The sequence below is a fragment of the Kogia breviceps genome, chromosome 10 (genome assembly GCF_026419965.1).
Source record: "Kogia breviceps isolate mKogBre1 chromosome 10, mKogBre1 haplotype 1, whole genome shotgun sequence".
NCBI classification, from domain to species: domain Eukaryota; kingdom Metazoa; phylum Chordata; class Mammalia; order Artiodactyla; family Physeteridae; genus Kogia; species Kogia breviceps.
This window is the reverse complement of record NC_081319.1, coordinates 69560310-69580050: the sequence shown is the minus strand read 5'-3', so window position 1 is coordinate 69580050 and position 19741 is coordinate 69560310. Positions and strand designations below refer to the sequence as shown.

At 53.5% G+C, this 19741-nt stretch overlaps 1 protein-coding gene across 10 annotated transcripts in view; it reads right to left on the bottom strand.

Moving 5' to 3' along the window:
• Window positions 1–1525: 1525 nt before the first annotated feature.
• Window positions 1526–19741, bottom strand: part of PPARD (peroxisome proliferator activated receptor delta) — an 83507-nt gene continuing 65291 nt past the window's right edge. For 6 of the 10 annotated variants that reach the window (XM_059076389.2, XM_059076390.2, XM_059076398.2 and 3 more), the window contains 5 exons: window positions 11232–11386; window positions 10298–10436; window positions 9454–9656; window positions 8824–9274; window positions 6125–8179 (listed from right to left, as the gene is read on the bottom strand). In XM_059076389.2, coding sequence (XP_058932372.1) covers window positions 7932–8179; window positions 8824–9274; window positions 9454–9656; window positions 10298–10436; window positions 11232–11386 — 1196 coding nt within the window. In that variant the 3' untranslated portion in view covers window positions 6125–7931. Of the gene's footprint in view, window positions 1700–6124; window positions 8180–8823; window positions 9275–9453; window positions 9657–10297; window positions 10437–11231; window positions 11387–19741 lie in introns of those variants that run through there. The other 4 variants (XR_010835060.1, XR_010835062.1, XR_010835063.1 and 1 more) reach the window with 2 other exon arrangements.

Here is a 19741-nt window from a genome sequence, read left to right as displayed (position 1 = left end):
CATATTAAATGCTCTGATAAGTCCTGCCCTCCACCCACACAGTCTTAACATACCAATAAAACACATTTTGTTTGGGGTACTGGCAAATTAGTTCATTTAATCCTCAAAACAAGGCTTAAAAGTCAGGAGTCATCTTTTGTTTTTAAAATCTGAGGCTCAGAGAGGTCAAGTAACTGGCCTGGGACTTGGAACAAGAGTTAGGACTATAACCCAGGTGTCCTCACTCAGCACAATACTTCTCTAGTTAACCAAGATTGACTTGTCAGGGGTGAGGGCTGCTGGATTTGGGGAATTTCTTAAGCCAAATTCTGAGGCCAAGGGTTGGGGATAGAACAGCCAGAGGTCACCGGTAATCCAGGCCTGGGGAGGCAGCAAAAGCAGCTGGGAGGCCAGAGCAGTGGACCCCTGAGCAGTGATCAGGACTGGCCTGTTGGGTGAACACAGGGTGTGCAGAGGAGGGCAGGGATGAGGAAGGTGGGGCTGGGTACAGTGAGGGGGAGGTGGAACCTGCCAAACGAGCCCCCTGACCAAGATTCTTAAAACTTGAGGGCCAAACTTAGCCTAGCATGCCACCTTCCTTCTTGAGCTTTGGGCAGGATCAGGAACAACAGAAAATCTCCTTTAGTAAATGTCCATCTTCTTTTTTTTTTGCCTTCCTCTTGCTGCCAGATTGCCTTTCTTCCCAGCTTGGGAAAACCATTTCACACTGAGACCCTAAGGTCTACAATGATCCCTCCTTTACCCAATATTCAGTTCTCTCTGGGGAACTCATCTCTTCCATTTGTTGGCAAAATGAATCTGCTAAGGTATGAATGCCTGATGGAAGGCCTAGTGAGCTAGCATACCCAAAAGAATGACTCTCTAATGGTGTAATGTTCAACCTGAAGTGTTTCCATTCACACACTTATGAACAGCTGGTACCAGGCTACATACTGGGGCTACAAAGATGACCAGGGGACCAGATCCCACTGCAGGGAGCTGTATAGTATTTCTGGGCAGAGAAACATTTGTTGAGTGGAAGGGAAAAAAGGCAAATGTGGAATCTCTGCCCTAAATGACCTAGCCCTGACTTATCCCCTCTCTGGCCTCAGTTTCCTCCTCTGAACTGTGAGGGGTGAGAGATAGTCTCCAGACACTTCCAGCGTTGGGGTGGGGGCTAGGGAGCCCCTTTTCCCACAGGATGCACCCCAAATTCTTTTTTTTTTTTTTTCCTGGTATGCGGGCCTCTCACTGCTGTGGCCTCTCCCATTGCGGAGGGCAGGCTCCGGATGAGCAGGCTCAGTGGCCATGGCTCACGGGCCCAGCCGCTCCGCGGCATGTGGGATCTTCCCAGACCGGGGCACGAACCCATGTCCCCTGCATCGGCAGGCGGATTCTCAACCACTGCACCACCAGGGAAGCCCCCCAAATTCTTAAAGACTGAGCTTTCAGTGGACAGACAGAACCTCAAAGAATTTTCTCCCACTTCCCCTGTGTTCTCCCAAAACCCAGGCCCCTACCTGTGTGGCCGCTGGGAGCGGGGCCTGCTCTCTCCGCCTCTGCTGCCGCCATCTGGCTCCGCAGGGTCCATCCCAGCTGTGGCCCCTAATGAGAATCAGGCAGGGCTGCTCTGGTGCTCCTTTATCCCTCTCTCTCCGGGCAGGGCAAAAGGGAGGAGGGGCTGCACAGGCAGGCCCACCCCTCCCCATGGCTCCCTGGCCTGCAGGAATGAGGAGGGGTGAACGGTGAAACAGGATGGCTGGAAAGCTAGGAGGCTGGGGGCTCCAAATGCCCTGTCCAGGCTATAGGATGTGGGTGGGGTGGGGCATGAAGGCCTTAAGGGATCCCTAGATGATTACTGGAGGAAACTGGGGGGATGGTTTAAGGACTTTAAAGGCCTCAGCAAGGGCCACCATAAGAGGTGGCCAGGAGGGGGCTTGTCTGAGGCTGTGTCTAATGAGGAAGTTCCAGATTAGATGAGAGTAAATCAGCCAGTCAGAGCCTCTCCTGGGCAGTATAAATGGCTGTTGGATTTGTAGCTTGCACTGTGGAGAACAATTGGACTGGGCCCATTGATGATGGGGAGTGAGGAGAATGGGGACTATGAGGTCTAAGAGCCCTTCCAGCTCTGACTATTCCTAACACCCCTCAATTCCTATCTTTTTTTTTTTTTTTTTTTTTTTTTTTTTTTTTTTTTTTTTTTTTTTTTTTTTTTTGCGGTATGCGGGCCTCTCACTGTTGTGGCCCCTCCCGTTGCGGAGCACAGGCTCCGGACGCGCAGGCCCAGCGGCCATGGCTCACGGGCCCAGCCGCTCCGCGGCACGCGGGATCCTCCCGGACCGGGGCACGAACCCGCGTCCCCTGCATCGGCAGGCGGACCCTCAACCACTGCGCCACCAGGGAAGCCCTCAATTCCTATCTTAATCCTCCAAAGCCCATGTACTCTCCACTAGACTGCAGTGCCCCATGTGGGAGGTAAGTTGGGAAAGTTAAAAAGATGAAATAGGAGGGATTCACTTAAAAGTTAAAGGAGAGATTTTTAAATTGAATTTAATCAACTTCCTATATTTATCAGTAAATTGAGACACTAGTTTGGGAAACGAATTGTCTTGGACATCTTTGTTATTTCCTTAACTTTTGCTGGATCAAAATTATTTTTCATTTATTTTTAAAATTTATTTTATTTTTGGCTGTGTTGGGTCTTTGCTGCTGCACGCGGGCTTTCTCTAGTTGTGGTGAGCAGGGGCTACTCTGTTGCGGTGCATGGGCTTCTCATTGCGGTGGCTTCTCATGTTGCAGAGCACGGGCTCTAGGTGTGCAGGCTTCAGTAGTTGTGGCACAGGGGCTCAGTACTTGTGGCTCGCGGGCTCTGGAGTGCAGGCTCAGTAGTTGTGGCACACGGGCTTAGTTGCTCCGCAGTGTGTGGCATCTTCCCAGACCAGGGCTCGAACCCGTGTCCCCTGCATTGGCAGGTGGATTCTTAACCACTGCGCCACCAGGGAAGCCCTGGATCAAAATTATTTTTTAAAAAATTTTATAGGTGCTGCCAATTAGCCCTCTATGGTGGCTGTGCCAGATTATACTCCCACCACCTGTGTCTGCACACCCGTGCCAACACAATATAATCAAACTTGTTAGTATTTGTTAATTTGTTATGTAAAATAACAGTATCTCATTGTAGTTTTATTTAATTTTTTTGGCTGTGGAATGTGAGATCTTAGTTCCCGGACCAGGGATCAAACCCGTACCCCCTGCAGTGGAAGCACGGAGTCTTAATCACTGGAGCGTCAGGAAGTCCCTTGTAGGTTTTTTTTTTTTTTTTTTTGGCTGCGTTGGGTCTTCATTGCTGTGCGTGGGCTTTCTCTAATTGCGGCGAGCGGGGGCTACTCTTCATTGCCATGCACGGGCTTCTTATTGCAGTGGCTTCTCTTGTTGCAGAGCACGGGCTTTAGCCGCGAGGGCTTCAGTAGTTGCAGCACTGGGGCTCAGTAGTTGTGGCAGTTGTAGCTCGTGGGCTCTAGAGCACAGGCTCAGTAGTTGTGGCGCACGGGTTTCGTTCCTCCGCGGCATGTGGGATCTTCCCGGACCAGAGCTCGAACCTGTGTCCCCTGCATTGGCAGGCAGATTATTAACCACTGAGCCACCAGGGAAGTCCCCCCTTAAGAAATTTACATTTCTCTTACTATGAGATTAAGCATCTCTCTATATGTTTTAGAGGCATTTCTTTTCCTGTTCATATCCTTTGCCCATTTGGGTTGTTGACATTTTACTCATTGATTGGTAGGTGCTCTTTACATATTAAGGAAATTAGCCTTTGTCTTATTATGTCACACATTTTTTTTAACATGGTTGATTTAAATTTTTTTGTGTTCCCCCCACTGGAAGAAATTTTTTTAGTGTGATGTAGTAAGATCTTTTATCTCTTTATTTTATAGACTCTAAGTTTTGTGTATACTACATGAAACTTAGAAAGTTCTGTGTATACAAGAGATTTTTGAAAGGTCTATCTACTTCAAGATTATATATAATTTTCCCCATGTGTTTCTTCTAGGTTGTTTTTTCCCTCCCCCACTCTTCTAGTTTTTTTTTTTTCCTTAAACATTGTATAAATATATCAAATTTATCCATTTTCCTGTTGATGGACATTTTCATTGTTTCTAAGTTTTTGCTCTTGCTGTAAAGAACATGTGTATGGGGCTTCCCTGGTGGCGCAGTGGTTGAGAGTCTGCCTGCCAATGCAGGGGACGCGGGTTTGTGCCCCAGTCCAGGAAGATCCCACATGCCGCGGAGCGACTGGGCCCATGAGCCATGGCCGCTGAGCCTGCGCGCCCGGACCCTGTGCTCTGAAACAGGAGAGGCCACAACAGTGAGGGGCCTGCATACCGAAAAAAAAAAAAAAAAAAAAAAAAGAACATGTGTATGAGTCTTAGTGCAATTTGGTGGCTTTCACTCTAGGGTACTGTGTCAGGCTGCCTTCTCCAGGAAATAGATTTAGAGGTTTACTTGCCGGACACTCACTAGGGAGTGCTCCTGAGAACAACACCTGTAAGAAATTGTAGGAAGCAGGATTGGGTAGAGAGAGAAATTAAACTGCAATGTACCTAGGACAGAAGCCCCAATTCTGGAGCTGGACTATTCTTCACGTTGTTTCAAGTTGGGGCAAGGAGGCTTGGCTTGTTCCCATATGTTGGCTATAGGCTGCCCCTGAGGAGGGGCCGTGCTTATCCTGGGCAAGGCGGCCCCCTTCACTGAGGGCAATTTCCTGAGAGGAACTCAGCTGTGAGCCCAGCAGCCACGGACCTCAGTACCCGGGTTCTGAGGGGTGGAACCTGCGTGATGCCTCACAGCTTCCACAGGCGCATTTTAATTTTACAAGATTTTGCCAAATTGTTTTTCAAGTTGATTTTATCAACTTCTACTCCCTTCTGCAGTATATGAGAATTTGTATTGTTATTCTTCCTTTCCACATTTTCTATCTTGGTTTTCCTATGTTATTTTGGGGATAATCTCTACAGATCTTTTCTGAGGGGCAAAAATGATTTCTTTGGCTATGTCTGTTTTTTAACTCATTTTTTTCCTGGAGGTTCCAGGTATTTCTTGTAAAATGTTTGTCTTTTTTTTTTTCCTTAAAAAGCAAACTTTATTTTGTATGATTTTCATATCTTTATATTTTTAAATAATATAAAACTTGTCTCCTATATGATAATCAATAGCTATACTTTTTGATGTCCTGGGGCTCTAATTTCACTCATTATTCTATTTATTTTCATGCAGGCTGTCTCTTCATGTTTGTAATTTTGTGGGAGTTCTGTACTGCCTGTGTCTGTCCTCCAGAAAGGTTTTGCATCTGCTTCTTCCAGGCTCCTCAGGCATATTGCCAGCCTGGGACCCCATTTCTTCCTTTAATAATAAACCTTTTTAAGTTTCAGAAGTTCTACAGAATTATCACAAAGACGGTATCTTCTAATTCTCTTAAGGTTGCTTTCTTCTTGTTTAGTCTAAATTTTTGATTCATTTGTCTGTGAAGATGGCACCACTGTAAGTAAAGGAGAAAACTGGGGTGTTAGCTAAGGAGAGGAAAGCCCTGATGTCTCGTGGGGTAAAACTGTGCAAGTCCCAGGGACTTCCCTGGTGGTCCAGTGGTTAAGACGCTGCACTTCCACTCCAAGGGGAATGGGTTCGATCCCCGGTTGAGGAACTAAGATCCTGCGTGGCATGGCAAAAGAACCCAAAAAACCTGTGCAAGTCCCACATACCACTCAAGGCCCAGGAGGACTTGCCTCCTCCCAGGCCCTTCTTAGCCCCTCCCAGACGCCCTCACCCCCAAACCTGGTTTGTGCCATGGTTCCACACACCCTTCTCAGAGGGTGTGTATCCTTTCTCCCCCTCCCACCCCAAATGCTCCCTCCGGGTGGGATGGCATCTTCTCAGTTCTCCACAAACCTTGCTGACTGAGGAATGGTGAGCAGAGCAAGAGGTGAGGGGGAACGACGGGCAGCCCCACAAGCCAGAACCGACTCCACCACCCAACTGGGGCCAGCACCCCACAGTCTCATTTGCCTGGCCAAGTCTCCCCATCTGTGCACTGGATGTGGAAGGGGGGGAGGGTTCTCATCAGCCCCCAGGAAAAACACTGTAAGCTGAGTTAGCTTAAATCAACTCTTAAATATTTAATTCCCATTTATTTAAAGTTCCATCAGTCTGTATACACTATTTATATTAAAAACACAGGAAGCTGGGGCTCCTAGCAAAAATATACATTTCAATTTTGGAGATTGTTCAGACACTGAGAAGAGCTGTATCCTCAGTACCAGACCTGGGGAGGGGGATGAGGATGGGGTACATGGCGGGGGAGGGGAGGGGAGGGGAGGGGAGGGGAGGGGAGGGGAGAATCTTGCCAGTAGAGAGTGATCCTCAGTCATGGAAAGGCCCCTCGGAAAGGAAAACCAGACAGAACCCAGGAAGCCTGGGCTCTAACCCCACATGTCCCGCCACCTTTCTCAGAGACGCCAGCCAGCCCCTCACCCCTCCAGACCCGTTTCCTTCTTGGAGAAGCAGCCTGGGTAGGCTCTCTGTCCTCTGCTCAGACTCTGCCCCTCCTCTGGGGTGAGTGCTTATGAACGGGGAGGAGGGGGAGGGGCGGGGTCAGGAGAGGGACTGGGCCTAGCAAGGTCCCTGGTCACCAGAGGCAGTACAGGGAGAATTCCAGGTGACCAGCTGGGCCAAATACAAGGAAAAGAGGAGGGCAGCAGAGCTGTTGGGACAGACGGGTGTCACAAACGAGCAGGATCAGTTTATCCCCAGTACCTCCCCTGTGAGCAGGTGCTGGGCTGGGTCCACAGGACCCTGTGCCCACCAAGGGATCTGGGCTAGCCTTGAGAACAGGGGCACAGCTCTGCCCGTCCACCTGCAGTCCCCTCTGGGCACTTGCCTGCCTCAGGGAGGGGAGGGTGAGGGGTGTGGAACCTGCAGGTAAAGTGATTTCAGTGCTTGTGGTGTGTGGGCTGGAGGGAGTGTGTGTGTGGGGCGTGAGCTTCAGCTGGGCTGGAGCCACTGCCAGTCTCCCGGAGGGGTGCATGTGAGGCCAGGCCCTGGCGCAGCGGGAGACAGGGGACCGCGGTGCCGACACCCGTAGGCAGGACTCGGTGGCTGCTGCAGAGGGGCAGACAGAGTGGGGTGCTGATGGGGGACCCGCCCGGGGCCTGGGCTCAGAAGCAAGTCTCTGGCTCACCATCTCCCCTACCTCCCTCCGCCTCTCTTTAAGCTCGCTCCTCGTCAGCTGGGGTGTAGGGACCCCCACCCGGAGGGAACCCCACCACTATCCAGGCTGGGCGCGTGTCCCCCAGCGGCCAGCACGGGGGGCCATCAGTGACACTGGCCTGCGAGACCGGTGAAAAGAAGAAGGGAAGGGCGTCGTCGCCAGCGGGGCTGAGGTGTGTGCCGCAGCCCAGGCCCGGCCTGCCTGCTGGGGGAGGTGTCCTCTGCCAGGGACCCGCTGACCAGGGGCCGCTCTGCACTCAGCCCTGGCCCTGCTTACCTTCCCTGGGAAGCCAGGCCCAGAGAGCTTAGTGTTTCTTTGGATGGCTCGAGTCCTTTGCAGTGAAGACTGAAGACGGGAGAAGGGGACTGTTGATGCAGAGGGCAGGCCCGGCCCCTCCTGCTGGGCCGGGAGGGCAGGAGGGGTGGGGGGGGGCGAGCAGAGGTGCTGTTCTGCGCTGCTGGTGAAATAACACAAACTGCCTCACAGGAAGAGGAAGAGGGACAGACACGGAGATGGGGAGAGAGAAAGGGAGGGTGAGAGAGGAAGGAAGAAAAAGAGCAAAGAAATGAGAGAAGACAGAGGAGCTGAGAAGGGAGGGAGCCGGGGAAGGGAGAGGGAGGCGGGCCAACTGTGTGTGATTCCCCCTCGGCCACCAGGCCCAGTGCTCAGCGGCTGGTCGACAGAGAAGTCCTCAGTACATGTCCTTGTAGATCTCCTGGAGCAGGGGGTGCAGCGAGGTCTCGGTCTCCGTCTTCTTGATCCGCTGCATCATCTGGGCATGCTCGGTGACCAACTGCCGCAGGTCAGCCATCTTCTGCAGCAGCTTGGGGAAGAGGTACTGGGCGTCAGGGTGGTTGGCCTGCAGGTGGAACTCGAGGGCGCGCAGGATGGTGTCCTGGATGGCCTCCACCTGTGACACATTCATGAGGCCTGGCCGATCTGTGGGGACAGAGGGCAGAGGTGTGGGAGGGAGCAGGCACACACGGGGTCTCAGAAGGGCAGGGCAGCTCCCCTAACCCCACCGGTGTGGGCAACTTGGCCCTGGGAAAAGTGGGCCTCCCTGCCTGGACTCAAACCCCTTCTCTACCACAGACTAGCAATGAGGCTACGGGCAGGTCACTCAGCCTCTCTGGACCTCAGTTTCCTCATCTGCAAAATGGGGATAACAGAAGTGCCTCTGGCATAGAATCGTTATGAGGATTAAAGAGTTATAATCTAGGGAAAGGAACTGGAACAGTGCCTGGCATGAAGCAAGCTCTATGCCACTGTCAGCGTGAGTCTTACTATATTTATTGTGTTGGAATTTGAAAAATGCAGGTAAAACAGAAAATTTCTCCACTATCAGAAATAACCCCCATCAACATGTTGGTATATTTCCTTTCAGTCTTTTTTCTATCTCATCTCCATCTATACTAGATGGAGCTGATCCTGCACACACAGTTAGTGCCTTACATGTTCCACTGCCATCATCACATGGACCCTTCCTCATGCTGTCAGAGCTTAGGCTCGGCCCCGGCAGTGAGGGCCCAGCCCCCAGGAGGGCTGGCTGTGCAGGGCCGAACCACCGCCCCTCCCTCACTTACCTCCGCACAGAATGATAGCCGCGATGAAGAGAGCCAGGTCACTGTCATCAAGTTCCAGGGCATTGAACTTGACAGCAAACTCGAACTTGGGCTCGATGATGTCACTGAAGGGCTTTCGGAGGCTGCGCAGGAACTCACGGGTGACAAAACCAGTGCCGTTGGCCACCAGAAGCCCGTCCTTATTGACGATGGAGGCCAGCATGGCAAAGATGGCCTCATGCACACCATACTTGAGAAGGGTCACCTGGTCGTTGAGGAAGAGGTCGCTGAAGCTGGGGATGCTCTTGGCGAACTCAGTGAGCTCACGCACGGTCTCCACCGTGGTGCACTGGCAGCGGTAGAAGACGTGCACGCTGATCTCCTTGTAGGGGGGCAGACCGTTCACCAGCTGCTTCCACACCAGGCCCTTCTCTGCCTGCCACAATGTCTCGATGTCGTGGATCACAAAGGGCTGAAAACCAGGCCCCGTTAGAGGCCAGGCCTTGGGGGACCCCCGCCCACATGTGCCCCATACCCCTTGCCTGTACCACGAAGTGAGGGGAGGGAGGAGGCCTGGTTCTCCTAGGAGTCAGGCAGGTGGCAGCAGGGCCCAGAGCCTGGGATGCTGCCAGGCTGAGCAGTGACACTCACCGCCGTGTGGCTGGCCTTGCCGGTGAGGATGCCACGGGCCTTCTTTTTGGTCATGTTGAAGTTTTTCAGGTAGGCACTATAGATGTGCTTGGAGAAGGCCCTCAGGTCAGCCACCTGGGGGTTGTGCTGACTCCCCTCGTTTGCCGTTAGCCCTGCCACCAGTTTCCTCTTCTCAGCCTCTGGCATCCGGCCAAAGCGGATAGCTGCACGGGGAAGGGGGACAGTCATGCAGGAGCCTGGACAGGGGCCAGTACCTCTAAGGTACACAAGCCAAAGACGGAGACACACTTTTTAAGCACAAGGCTCTTAGAAGCTCTAGAGCCAGCAAGTTGGAATGTTGGGGAACCCCTCCAGAATATAAGCTCCGGAAGGGCAGGGCTTCTGTCTTGTTCACAGCGCCCAGCAGCCTCTGTCTCCCGGGAGTGCCGGCCTCCAGGAAACTCCAGCCTGGCTCCTGGCAGCTAACACACGTGGTCACTCACTGGCTCCTGCCTGCCCTCAACAACCAAGAAGACCTGAGGGGAACCTTGGCTTTGGCAGTGACTTTTCACACCCTGTCAGGTCATCCAAGACAGGCTCAAGGTTCCGGGAGTGGTGTTTCCAACACTACTGGAGTTAGGGTCAATTCCCAGGCCCCTTCTGGGCCAGAGAGGTTGAGGCTCAGGTGCAGACAGGTGGCAACTGCCCCCGGCCTGGGAAGCATGGTGGGTCCTGGCCAATCTGGGAAGGCAGGCCTCAGCAAGGTCAAAGCTGACCCGTATACTGACTGTGTGCTTGGCGCTGCTCTGAGGGCACCCCCTTTCTGTTCCTGGGCTCTCGGAAACCTGGTTTCAGGTTGGCTCACCGTTGTGTGACATGCCCAGTGCCAGGCATTTCTGGAAGCGGCAGTACTGGCACTTGTTGCGGTTCTTCTTCTGGATCTTGCAGATCCGCTCACACTTCTCGTATTCCAGCTTCATGCGGATTGTTCGACGGAAGAAGCCCTGAGGGACAGTGGACAGGTGAGGAAGAGAAAAGCCACGAGGAAGGGAGAAAGGGTAAAACCCTGCCTGCTGGGTTATGCTAGGGGGCTTGATTACGCAGAGAGATGTAACAATTCCTGAATTTTGGAAGTAATGGGGGGGAAATATTATTGGAGGAGAGAGAGAGAAAGTAAACAACTCTAAAACTTTTGAAAATAACTGAAATAATATAGCACATTTATTTTAAGTGCTTCTTTGTTAGTCTGGTGACACAAAACTGTACTGTGGCTAACTTGATTTATTCGTAAATGCAACCTGGCTCTGCATCTTTTCTAGGTAGTCATTTTAAAATAATATGTGAAATTTTGATGGGTGTACAGTTAGGAGGAAGAATCCAAAAGCAAAACCTGAGAAAGAAATATAACGTTTCCTTTTTTATCAAAGAGCCCCCTCGGGCTTTGAGGCGCAGGAAACCCTGACCTTGGGAAGATGGCTCAAGCCCAAGACCCTCATCCTGTCCTACCTGTCTTCTCGTGTCAGGTCCCCAGGGGGCGCCAGCAGCCCAGAGAGCCCAGGTGAGTGGCTGGGTCGGCACCACCGGTACCCAGCAGGGCAGGCCCAGCGAGGGAACCCCTCCTCTACAACAGGACCCAGAGCTAAGCCTGGAACGGGCCCAAGGGCCTGGCTGCCTCCCAGGCAGTAATTCCACAGTGGGTATGGTCAGGACCTCTCTGGAAGCAGGGAAAGCCTTCCTGGCAGGTCAACTCACCATGTGATCACAGCCCCGATGGGCAGCTACCCCTCCACTGCCCGTACCTTGCACCCCTCGCACGCGTGAACACCGTAGTGGAAGCCTGATGCCTTGTCCCCGCACACCCGGCACTCCATGTTGAGGCTGCCACAAGAGGTCCCGTCACAGCCCATCTGCAGCTGGTCCAGCAGCGAGGGTGGAGAGCAGCTCCGGGAGAGGTCTGCAGACACACAACACAGGGAGAGGTCGGCAGACACACAACACAGGGGCGGCTTTGTGTTCTGCCAGGCCTGGGGGCCTGGGGAGGTGACCAGAGACTGCAGGGCAGCCCAGGTGGCAGGGCGGGAATCACACAGTCTTGGCTCAGCCACTTAAGGGCTATGTGACCTCTGGGAGTCAACCTTTCTGAGGATCAGCCTCTACATCTAGAATGTGGAGTCAATGACGGCTTCTCTGGGTGGAGGGCGAAAGTGTCCAAAGCATTTCCTCCAGGCCCAACACATAGCAAGTGTTCCAGAAAGGCAGCTTACTATCTGGGCTGAGTCAGACCTGCCTGGGCTGAGCTCACTGCTGGCGGGGAGAGGGCATGCGGGGGGGATGGTTGTGTTTTGGGAGGAAGGGAGCAAGAGGGAAGAAGCAGAGAGATTCTCTTTAGACTATCCTTAGTAAGTGGCTCCCTGGCTTAAGAGACTCCACTGTGTGGGCCCACAGGGGATTGTGTGAAATGTGTTCTGTGGAGGCTACAGAAGCGCAGGCCTCTGCAGAACTCAGCCCCCGCCCCAGAAATCTGATTCCTGCACGGACTCCTGAGATGCTGCAAAGGATCTCTCAAGAAGCTCAAAGTCATTCCCACGAAACTTCTTGCTAGAGCAGAAAAAGCAGAAATCTCAGTCACTATGACCGAGCGGTGGACTGTACTTCCTCAAGTGTTTTCCCGTTAAATGTACAGACGCCTGAACCCCGTGTTGAGGTTCAGGAAAGCAGTTGGCCACAGGCAACTTCAGGGTATTTGTGCCATCAGGTGGCTTAGTTAAGAATGGCTGCGGGGTGTCTCCTGAATCTCTCCCCTGGACGCTCAGAAATGAGCCCTTCCCTGGGAAAGGGGGCCTGACTGGGCCCATCTCTGCCCCCAGCCCAGTGCCCCTGTGTGACCCCACGGGCCACCTGCCCTGCCTCTGCCAGGCTGGCCTGCCAACCTGCTATTCTCTGCTTTCTTCCTGACGACTGAGCAACCTCCTCAGGGGCAGAGGCCAAATCCCCAGGCCAGAGGAGCCGTGGTTTAGAGCAGACAGCTCCGCAGGGAGACCCAAGCCACGGCGGTCAGCCCAGACTTCAGGTTTTCCAGGCCTGCCTTCCACCCTCTCTACAGTATGGTCACTGCACAAGGACCTGACTCCCCACGATGGAGCTACCCCCAGACCAAAGCGTACTCCACTCCCCGACACCTTCCTCCCAGCTCTCCCGATGTCCCCTGGGGTCCTAGGAGTGACAGCAGGAAAGCCTCCAGCCACACCACACCCCGCCAGCAGGAAGGAGCGGAGCACCAGACCCCAGAGCTGGGGAGGGGAGAGGTGACACAGTCCCTGCTTCCTGAAACAGACTGGCCTGTCACAGAGCCTTAGCTCTCAACTTCAGTCACTCGAAGGGGTGTAACCGCGCCGCCTCAGCCCGAGGACGGGGAAAGCGGGCGCCCTCGGCTCCTGCGCATGCGCTGCGGGGAGCCGGCAGCCTGTGGGGTGGCGGTGGGGGTGAGGCCGAGCCCTTCTGGTCCTCTCCGGAGCCTTTGTGTTCACTCAGCATTGGACGCCCCGCACCAGGACATAAGGGCCTCGGGGCAAGGACTCTGTCCACCAGGGCGCTGCTGCTGGACGCGGGGCAGGCGCTCAGCGACTCTGGACTAAGTGGTCCTCAAGCTGCCTGGGCGTCCTGGCTTCAGCGCCCGGGGGCTAGTTGGGCCGCGCAGGACCCGCCGCTCCTGCCGGCGTTATCGTGGGGGCAATGGAATTCACATTACCGTCTGCTGGGAGAAAACGAGATAGCACGTAAAACCACTCTGTAGAGACCTGCGCAGATGCCAGGCAGAGAGGGTTTCCGGCACTTCCTCCCCCGATCTGTGTGGTCTGTGTGCATGTTTGCTTTCTGGCACTTCTTGTAAGCGGTGTTGTTTAGGTGGTTTGCACGTCTGCCTCCTGCTAGACTCGGCACGTCTCTACTCACATTCCCTTTGGATCTCAAAAAGCCACCTCCTCCACTGAGTCTGGTCCACAGTGACCTATCATCCCAGTCTGTTCCCACCTCTTGGTGGTGCCTTCCTCATCCCCCTTGTGGTCCTGGAGGCCTGGCAGGTGTCTGGTCACTTGGTTGCTGTTGGTACGGCACGTGGCAATGCCACCCTACACCCTACCTTTTCATTCCACAGACATTTGATGAGCATCTGCTGTGTGCAGAGCGGGAGTCAAACCCTACCCTCACTCAGCTGAGGTAAGAACACTAGGACACAAGGTAGCAAGTGGCAAGGCCAGCGGCGGGGCAGGCAGCATGGTGCAGGACTGGGCATGAGGTGGTCAGGGAAGGTGACTGCTCCCCTCTCTGGGCTCATAAGTCAGGGCTTCGATGACCCCCAAGTTGGCTTCCAGGTGCTCAGAAGCAGCCCGCCTAGGGGGTGAGAATGGCCTCAGGAGCCACACAGCCTGAGTTCAAGTCGGGGGGGTCCGAGGCTCACAACCCAGCTCTGCCCTCTGGGCCTGTCTCCTCCTCTGCAAATGGAGGTGACAGGAGCATGTGTCTCAGAGTCACTGTGAGGAGCAGAGGAGTTAACAGAGAAAGTTCCTGGACCTTGGAAGTGCTGTGGAAATATCAGCTTAAGTTAGGAAGAGGCTTATTAGTATCAGAAAGCTGCATTTCTGCAGCTCCCAAGCGCGTGCCCACACAGGCAGGGGCCGTGTCTCCTCCTTCCTCTGGCTGCTTTTTCTTCTTCCCCATGGCTTCACAGAAACGCAAGGTGGGGGAGGAGGGTCCTCTGCTTACTAGGCCGGGAGAGCCCCGAACAAGACCTAGCCTCCTCTAACTTCTGGCCTGCCGCTGCCCCTGCTCACACTGGAAGCAGCCAAAGTGCCCAAGCCCCATGGACCACGGAGGCGGCCAGAGCTCTGGATTATAGCGAGAGGCCCAGGGTGAGTGTCCCAGGGTGGCCCCAGTCAGGAAGAATGGCAAACTGGACTGGGGGGGAGAAAGAGACCCAGGGCAGCGTGGGGGCCCTGGGCGTGTCCTGCCCCCAAGGTGGTGGACAGGCATAGGTAGTCCGGGAAGCCTGGGGCAGAAGGGTGAAGGGACAAGCCCCCCCCCCCCCCCCCGCCTATTTAAGGGAAATAAGAGAACTCGAATAACTGACACACGAGGTAGAAAGAGGCAGGGGAGATGAGGGGCTGGGGCGGGTGGAGTATATGTATCCTACAGGGGTAGGTTTTGTTGTTGGGTACATGTGTATTGGGGTATCTCATCACTTCGTGGTGAGTTTTCCAAAGATAAAGGTTCTCTTTCTTCTTTGTTGACCACCTGGCTTAAGACTTTATCCTCCAATCACCATCACATCCTACCCAAAAGTAATGATGGCAGAATACTCCCCATTCAAGGGACCAGCTTCTGAAGGTCCCCCCACCCCATGACCTCTTAGCAGGAGACTGGGCTTCTGAGAGGCCCTCCCTCCCACTGGGAGCCCCTGCCTCAGGGACCCCCAGGCATGCTGGATGGAAGACACCCTGGGCTCGCCCTCTGCCTGCAAAGCCACTCTCCTGGGCCAGCCCAGGGCGGTCCTCTCACCTGGTCTCCTCCTCTGCTCTCAGGAGATGCCCTTGCTCACCTGATGGCCATCATCTGGGCCCTGAGCCCCACCTCTGAACTTCTGCCCCAGCCACACCCTGCCTGCCTGGCCTCCCCCCTTCCCGAGGACGTGCCTCTACCAGTCCTGGGAGGGAAGGGGAAAGAACCAGTGTTTATCAGGCCCCTACTAAGTGCCGAACGTGTTAGTGTCTTTATGCTCCTTAGTATCATTTCAAATCATCTTGGAAGACAGTAACTGCCACCATTTTAAGGTGAGGAAACTGAGGCTCGGGAAGTTATGGAATCTGTCCGAGACTACCTGTCCAATACATGGAGGGACTGGGATTTGACCCTAAATCTGAGCCCCCGCAAGGGCTGTGTGTTTGAAGCAATAACACTTCTTTTTTAGTGCACGCCTGTGTTCCAGGCCCTCTACTGGGCGCTTTACACCATTAGCCTCACGTGACCCAGAAAACAACTCTTCGGGCAGGTCTTCTTAACGCCTGTTTCATAGGTGAGGAAACAGGCTCAGAAGGCTAAGTGACACGCTGACAGTGGCTCTGACGGCTAATTTTATGTCAGCTTGGCCAGCCCAAGTACCCATGGAATCCACCTTTTGGTCAAACACCAGTCTACCTGTTACTGTGAAGCTATTTTTTAGGTGTGATTGACATTTAAATCATGAGTCTCCACAATGTGAGCAGGCCTCAGCCGGTCAGTTGAAGGCCTGAAGAAAATAAGACCAAGGCCTCCCCAAGGAAGAAGGAATTTTGCCTCCAGGCTGCCTCAGACTTGAGCTACATTATCAACAACCACAGGTCTCCGGCCTGCTGGCCTGCCTGCAGAATTTCGAGTTGCCAACCCTCAGGATTACATGAGCCAATTCCTTAAAATAAACCTCTCTCTCCACACACACACACACACACACACACACACACAAAATACATACACACACACACACGCGCACGCACCTCCTCTTGTATCTGTTTCTCTAGAGAACCCTGATTAACACAGTGGCAGCGTGAGAACTATCACCCAGAACACCATCCAACCCCTGGGGCTGAGCTCTTACCCACCGTACTCTGTGACTTTCTGTATATGTGTGTGTGCGTGTGTGTACGTGTGTTCATTACTACTAATCAACAGTTCATGATTATGATAAACGATGAGACGTGTCACTGCCAAGGATAACACTATGCCATTATTCGAATGTTTGGACTCAGCATAAGCACTACCCCTGTCACGCAGAGAGTGAAGTATCAGTTGCACCATCTCTGATTACAAGTTCAGCAAACAGACGCTATTGACCTTATTCACGTCATTAGTGTAGTCAAGAGTTCTCCTGTATATCTAGTCTCCATCACTGGAGGTAGTTTGTTGTCATAGCTGTGAGGGTGGCCCAGAGGGAATAGCCCTGTCTATTTACTTTGCTGGCAGAGCCCCAAAGGCAAACAGCTCCTGAAGTCAGGGCCGATTCTGCGGGACTCTGGGGCCGGGTTACCAAGCAGCCTCCTTACTTCTGTTGGCCTGTTGGCCTGGACTGTGGGCTCCTCAGGGCAGGCACTCAGCCTTGCCCTTCACTGGATGGCCGACCCCTGCTGGACACCCACCAAGTACTTGCTGACTGACACGAGGCACCAAGACTAAGAGGAAGGACACTTTATCTTCCTCAGCCCTGCGCTGAGACTCCTGACTTCTTTCTTGGGTGTGACTGGGACCATCATCACTGAAGCAAGAGAGGAAGAGCGTGGGAGTGGGAGGTGAACGCTGGCTCAGCTGCCCCTGCCCAGCCGGGAGACCCGGGCACGCGAGCTTCCTCTTTGCTGAGCGCTAACGATGAGGCCTGTCCTGCCTGCCTCCTGGGGGGCGGGGAGGGGCTTGGCAGGTGCTGAGCTTGGTACAGAGGTGCACAGGGTCAGCGCAGCACCTCTGGAGGGTCAGAGGGAAGGCAAACTGTGCAGCCTTCCTGCTGTTCCAGGGCTTGAGACTATGCCTCATCCTCATGGGTCCCTGAGGGGACTCCAGAGGCCAAAGTCATAGACTCACGGGGTGGGGCAGGGAGCCAGCACAGGCTGACCAGCACCTGTGGCGTGTCACATGCCACCACTGACTCCTCACCCAGCCAGCCCTTGAGATGGGCAGGACTCAGCTTTTTTGGGGGGCCGCACCATGCAGCTTGCGGGATCTTCCCCAACCAGGGATTGAACCCAGGCTACCCCAGTGAAAGCCTGGAATCCTAACCACTAGACCACCAGGGAAGTCCCAGGATGCAGCCTTAAAAGGCGAAGAGCCTGAGATTGGAGAGGTAAGGGCACTGGCAAGGACCACAATCCACAGGGGCAGATCTGGGATTCTAGCCCTGGGTTGTGTGATACCCAACACAAGAAGCTCTATCTCCAGGGCCCCTCACCTGCTGGCTTTTTTTTTTTTTAAAGAAAACAACAACAACTGATTTATTTTACCCTTTTAAAGAAAGTAATGCATTTGCTTTCTAATTTATGAGAATACTGCAGGCTTGGTGAGGAAAAACACATAAGGGCACACAGGCAGCATCTGACAGGTCCCCTCCACCCACGGTCCTACTCCTCAGCGTAGCCTCACTAGCTATTTGAGTGTCCTCTTCCAGTGCCTTCTAAGATATATAAGGATTTTTCAACAATGGGATCCCCAAGTTGTCAGGAACTTACTTCCCTGTCAGTATACACAGATCTAATGACTGCAGAGCATCCCACAGTATGGCTCTACCACAGTTTATATAACCAATTACCCACACATGGGCACTTTCTAATTTTCTGCAATTATGAGCAGTGATCATGTAGATAAGTGTGGAAATCTCTGCACGCTGAGCGAGTATTTACACTGGATACATTCCTAAAAGAGGAACTGCAGGGCCAAAGGAATGCACGCTAAGTGGTAATGGCCTGCACTGCCCAGCTGCCCCTCCCACCCTCAGGGACTACTGGAGGGCCACGTCCTCACCCTCTGGCCAACCCAGGCCTCGCTGCCAATCTGACAGGCTAAATGACATCTCATCTGAAAACTCCTTCTTTGACTAATGAGTAGACTGAAAAATGTTTCATGTTTTCTGGCCATTTGTATTTGTCCTACCGTGAATTACCTGCTTCTGTTTTTCTGGTGGGGGGCTTGTCTTGTAGAATTTTACATACTACAGCTTTCACCTAATGATTAGGTTAAACAGCCCCCTCCATTTCAATTACTGAACTACTAAGTCTTTCTACCGCCAATTCATCCATTTATTGATAAACGGAATCTATTAAACACAACATCATACACAGCACTGTGAGACGGGCTGGGTAAATTCTGCCCCAGACATCTCCCCATGTGCCCTCAATCCCACCAGTACAGCTCCCCGAGACGCCATCACCATGCCCACCTCGCCTGCTTCTGCACAAGCTACCACGCTCTGGTCTGCATGCAAACAGCCTATCATTTGGGGATATGGTCCCCACAGTGTGTGTAGGAAACCCCAGGACAGGACACCACACTGCAGGTACTTCTACTTGCCTGGGCCAGCCGTGGGGGCAGTGTGGGCTAGGGTAGGCAGTGAGGCCACCAACCCCAGGGCCCTCTCTTCCTCTTCCGCTCCCCCTTGGTGTCCTCAGTGCCAACTCTTGCTCATTCTTAGCTCCCAGTGGCTCCCCTCTGCCTCCTACGCCTCCCTGCTTGTCTCAAGTTCAGGACAGTGTGTGCAGGTCCTGTGTGCAGGTCAGCCATTCATTCCTCTCTCCTGAGAAAGGTTGGGTCTGCAAAGCCATCGGCCAACCGACAGGGAGTAGGTTACCCTGGGGGATAGGGGTTACCTTCTTTCAAGCCCTGAAATCACACTGGGCCTACTTTGGTCGTTCCAGGGTGTCTGGTGGGATCAGAGGGACTGGATGATGGCTCTCCCCTCACCCTACCCCACCGTGTGCCCTGAAGAGGAAGAACCTCAGCAAAATCCTGGGACTTTGCTTTGTAGGTTCAAAGCAGCAAGCAAGGCCCAAGGATTCAGGCCTCTCTTAGTGCAGGCTCAAGCAGGAGCCTATCCCACCCCATAGCCCCCACCCTGCCTTAACTCCTGACACCATCTGCCTCCTTCTCCCCATGCAGACACAGGGCGCCAGAGCGCATCTTTGTGGGGCAGGCCTGCTCCTCTGCTCTGAATCACCACTTGTGGTCAGGATCCCCTTCAGCTGAAGCCAGCAGCAAAATCAGGATGCCCCTCCCGGCAGCACATCCTCTAATGACGCTGAGTACCCTCTGAGGGAAGGGAGCAAGGACCAGCCGAATGTGCCGGCACTCAAGTGGAGGGAGCAGGAGGGAACTGGGACCAGGGGCAGGGAGCAGGGAAGGGGCGGCAGCAGCAGCAGGGAGAGCCAGGGGCTCGGGGGGGGGGCGGGTTCAGCGTCTGGGTGCCCTTGAAGGTGGACATAGCATGATGATGATGATGAAGATGAGGACACCACAGTACAAGGTACCTGAGGAAAACGTCTACACTGCTGCTGGCAGTAGATAAAGGGGAACCAACAAGTTAGACAAGAGAAGCTAAAATCTGTCTGGCTACACAAAAGTATCATTAATTCCAGTCATTCTCACTAAGTGCTTAGCATGTGCCTAATTACAATGCACCCTGATGATGTGTAATTCGTACCAGACTGAGTAGTGTGTTCTGACTGATCCTAACAATCACAGGTACAGATGATCTTTCTGGCATGTTGCTGATGCACATTTGTCCCGGATCCCTTGTGGTAGGAGA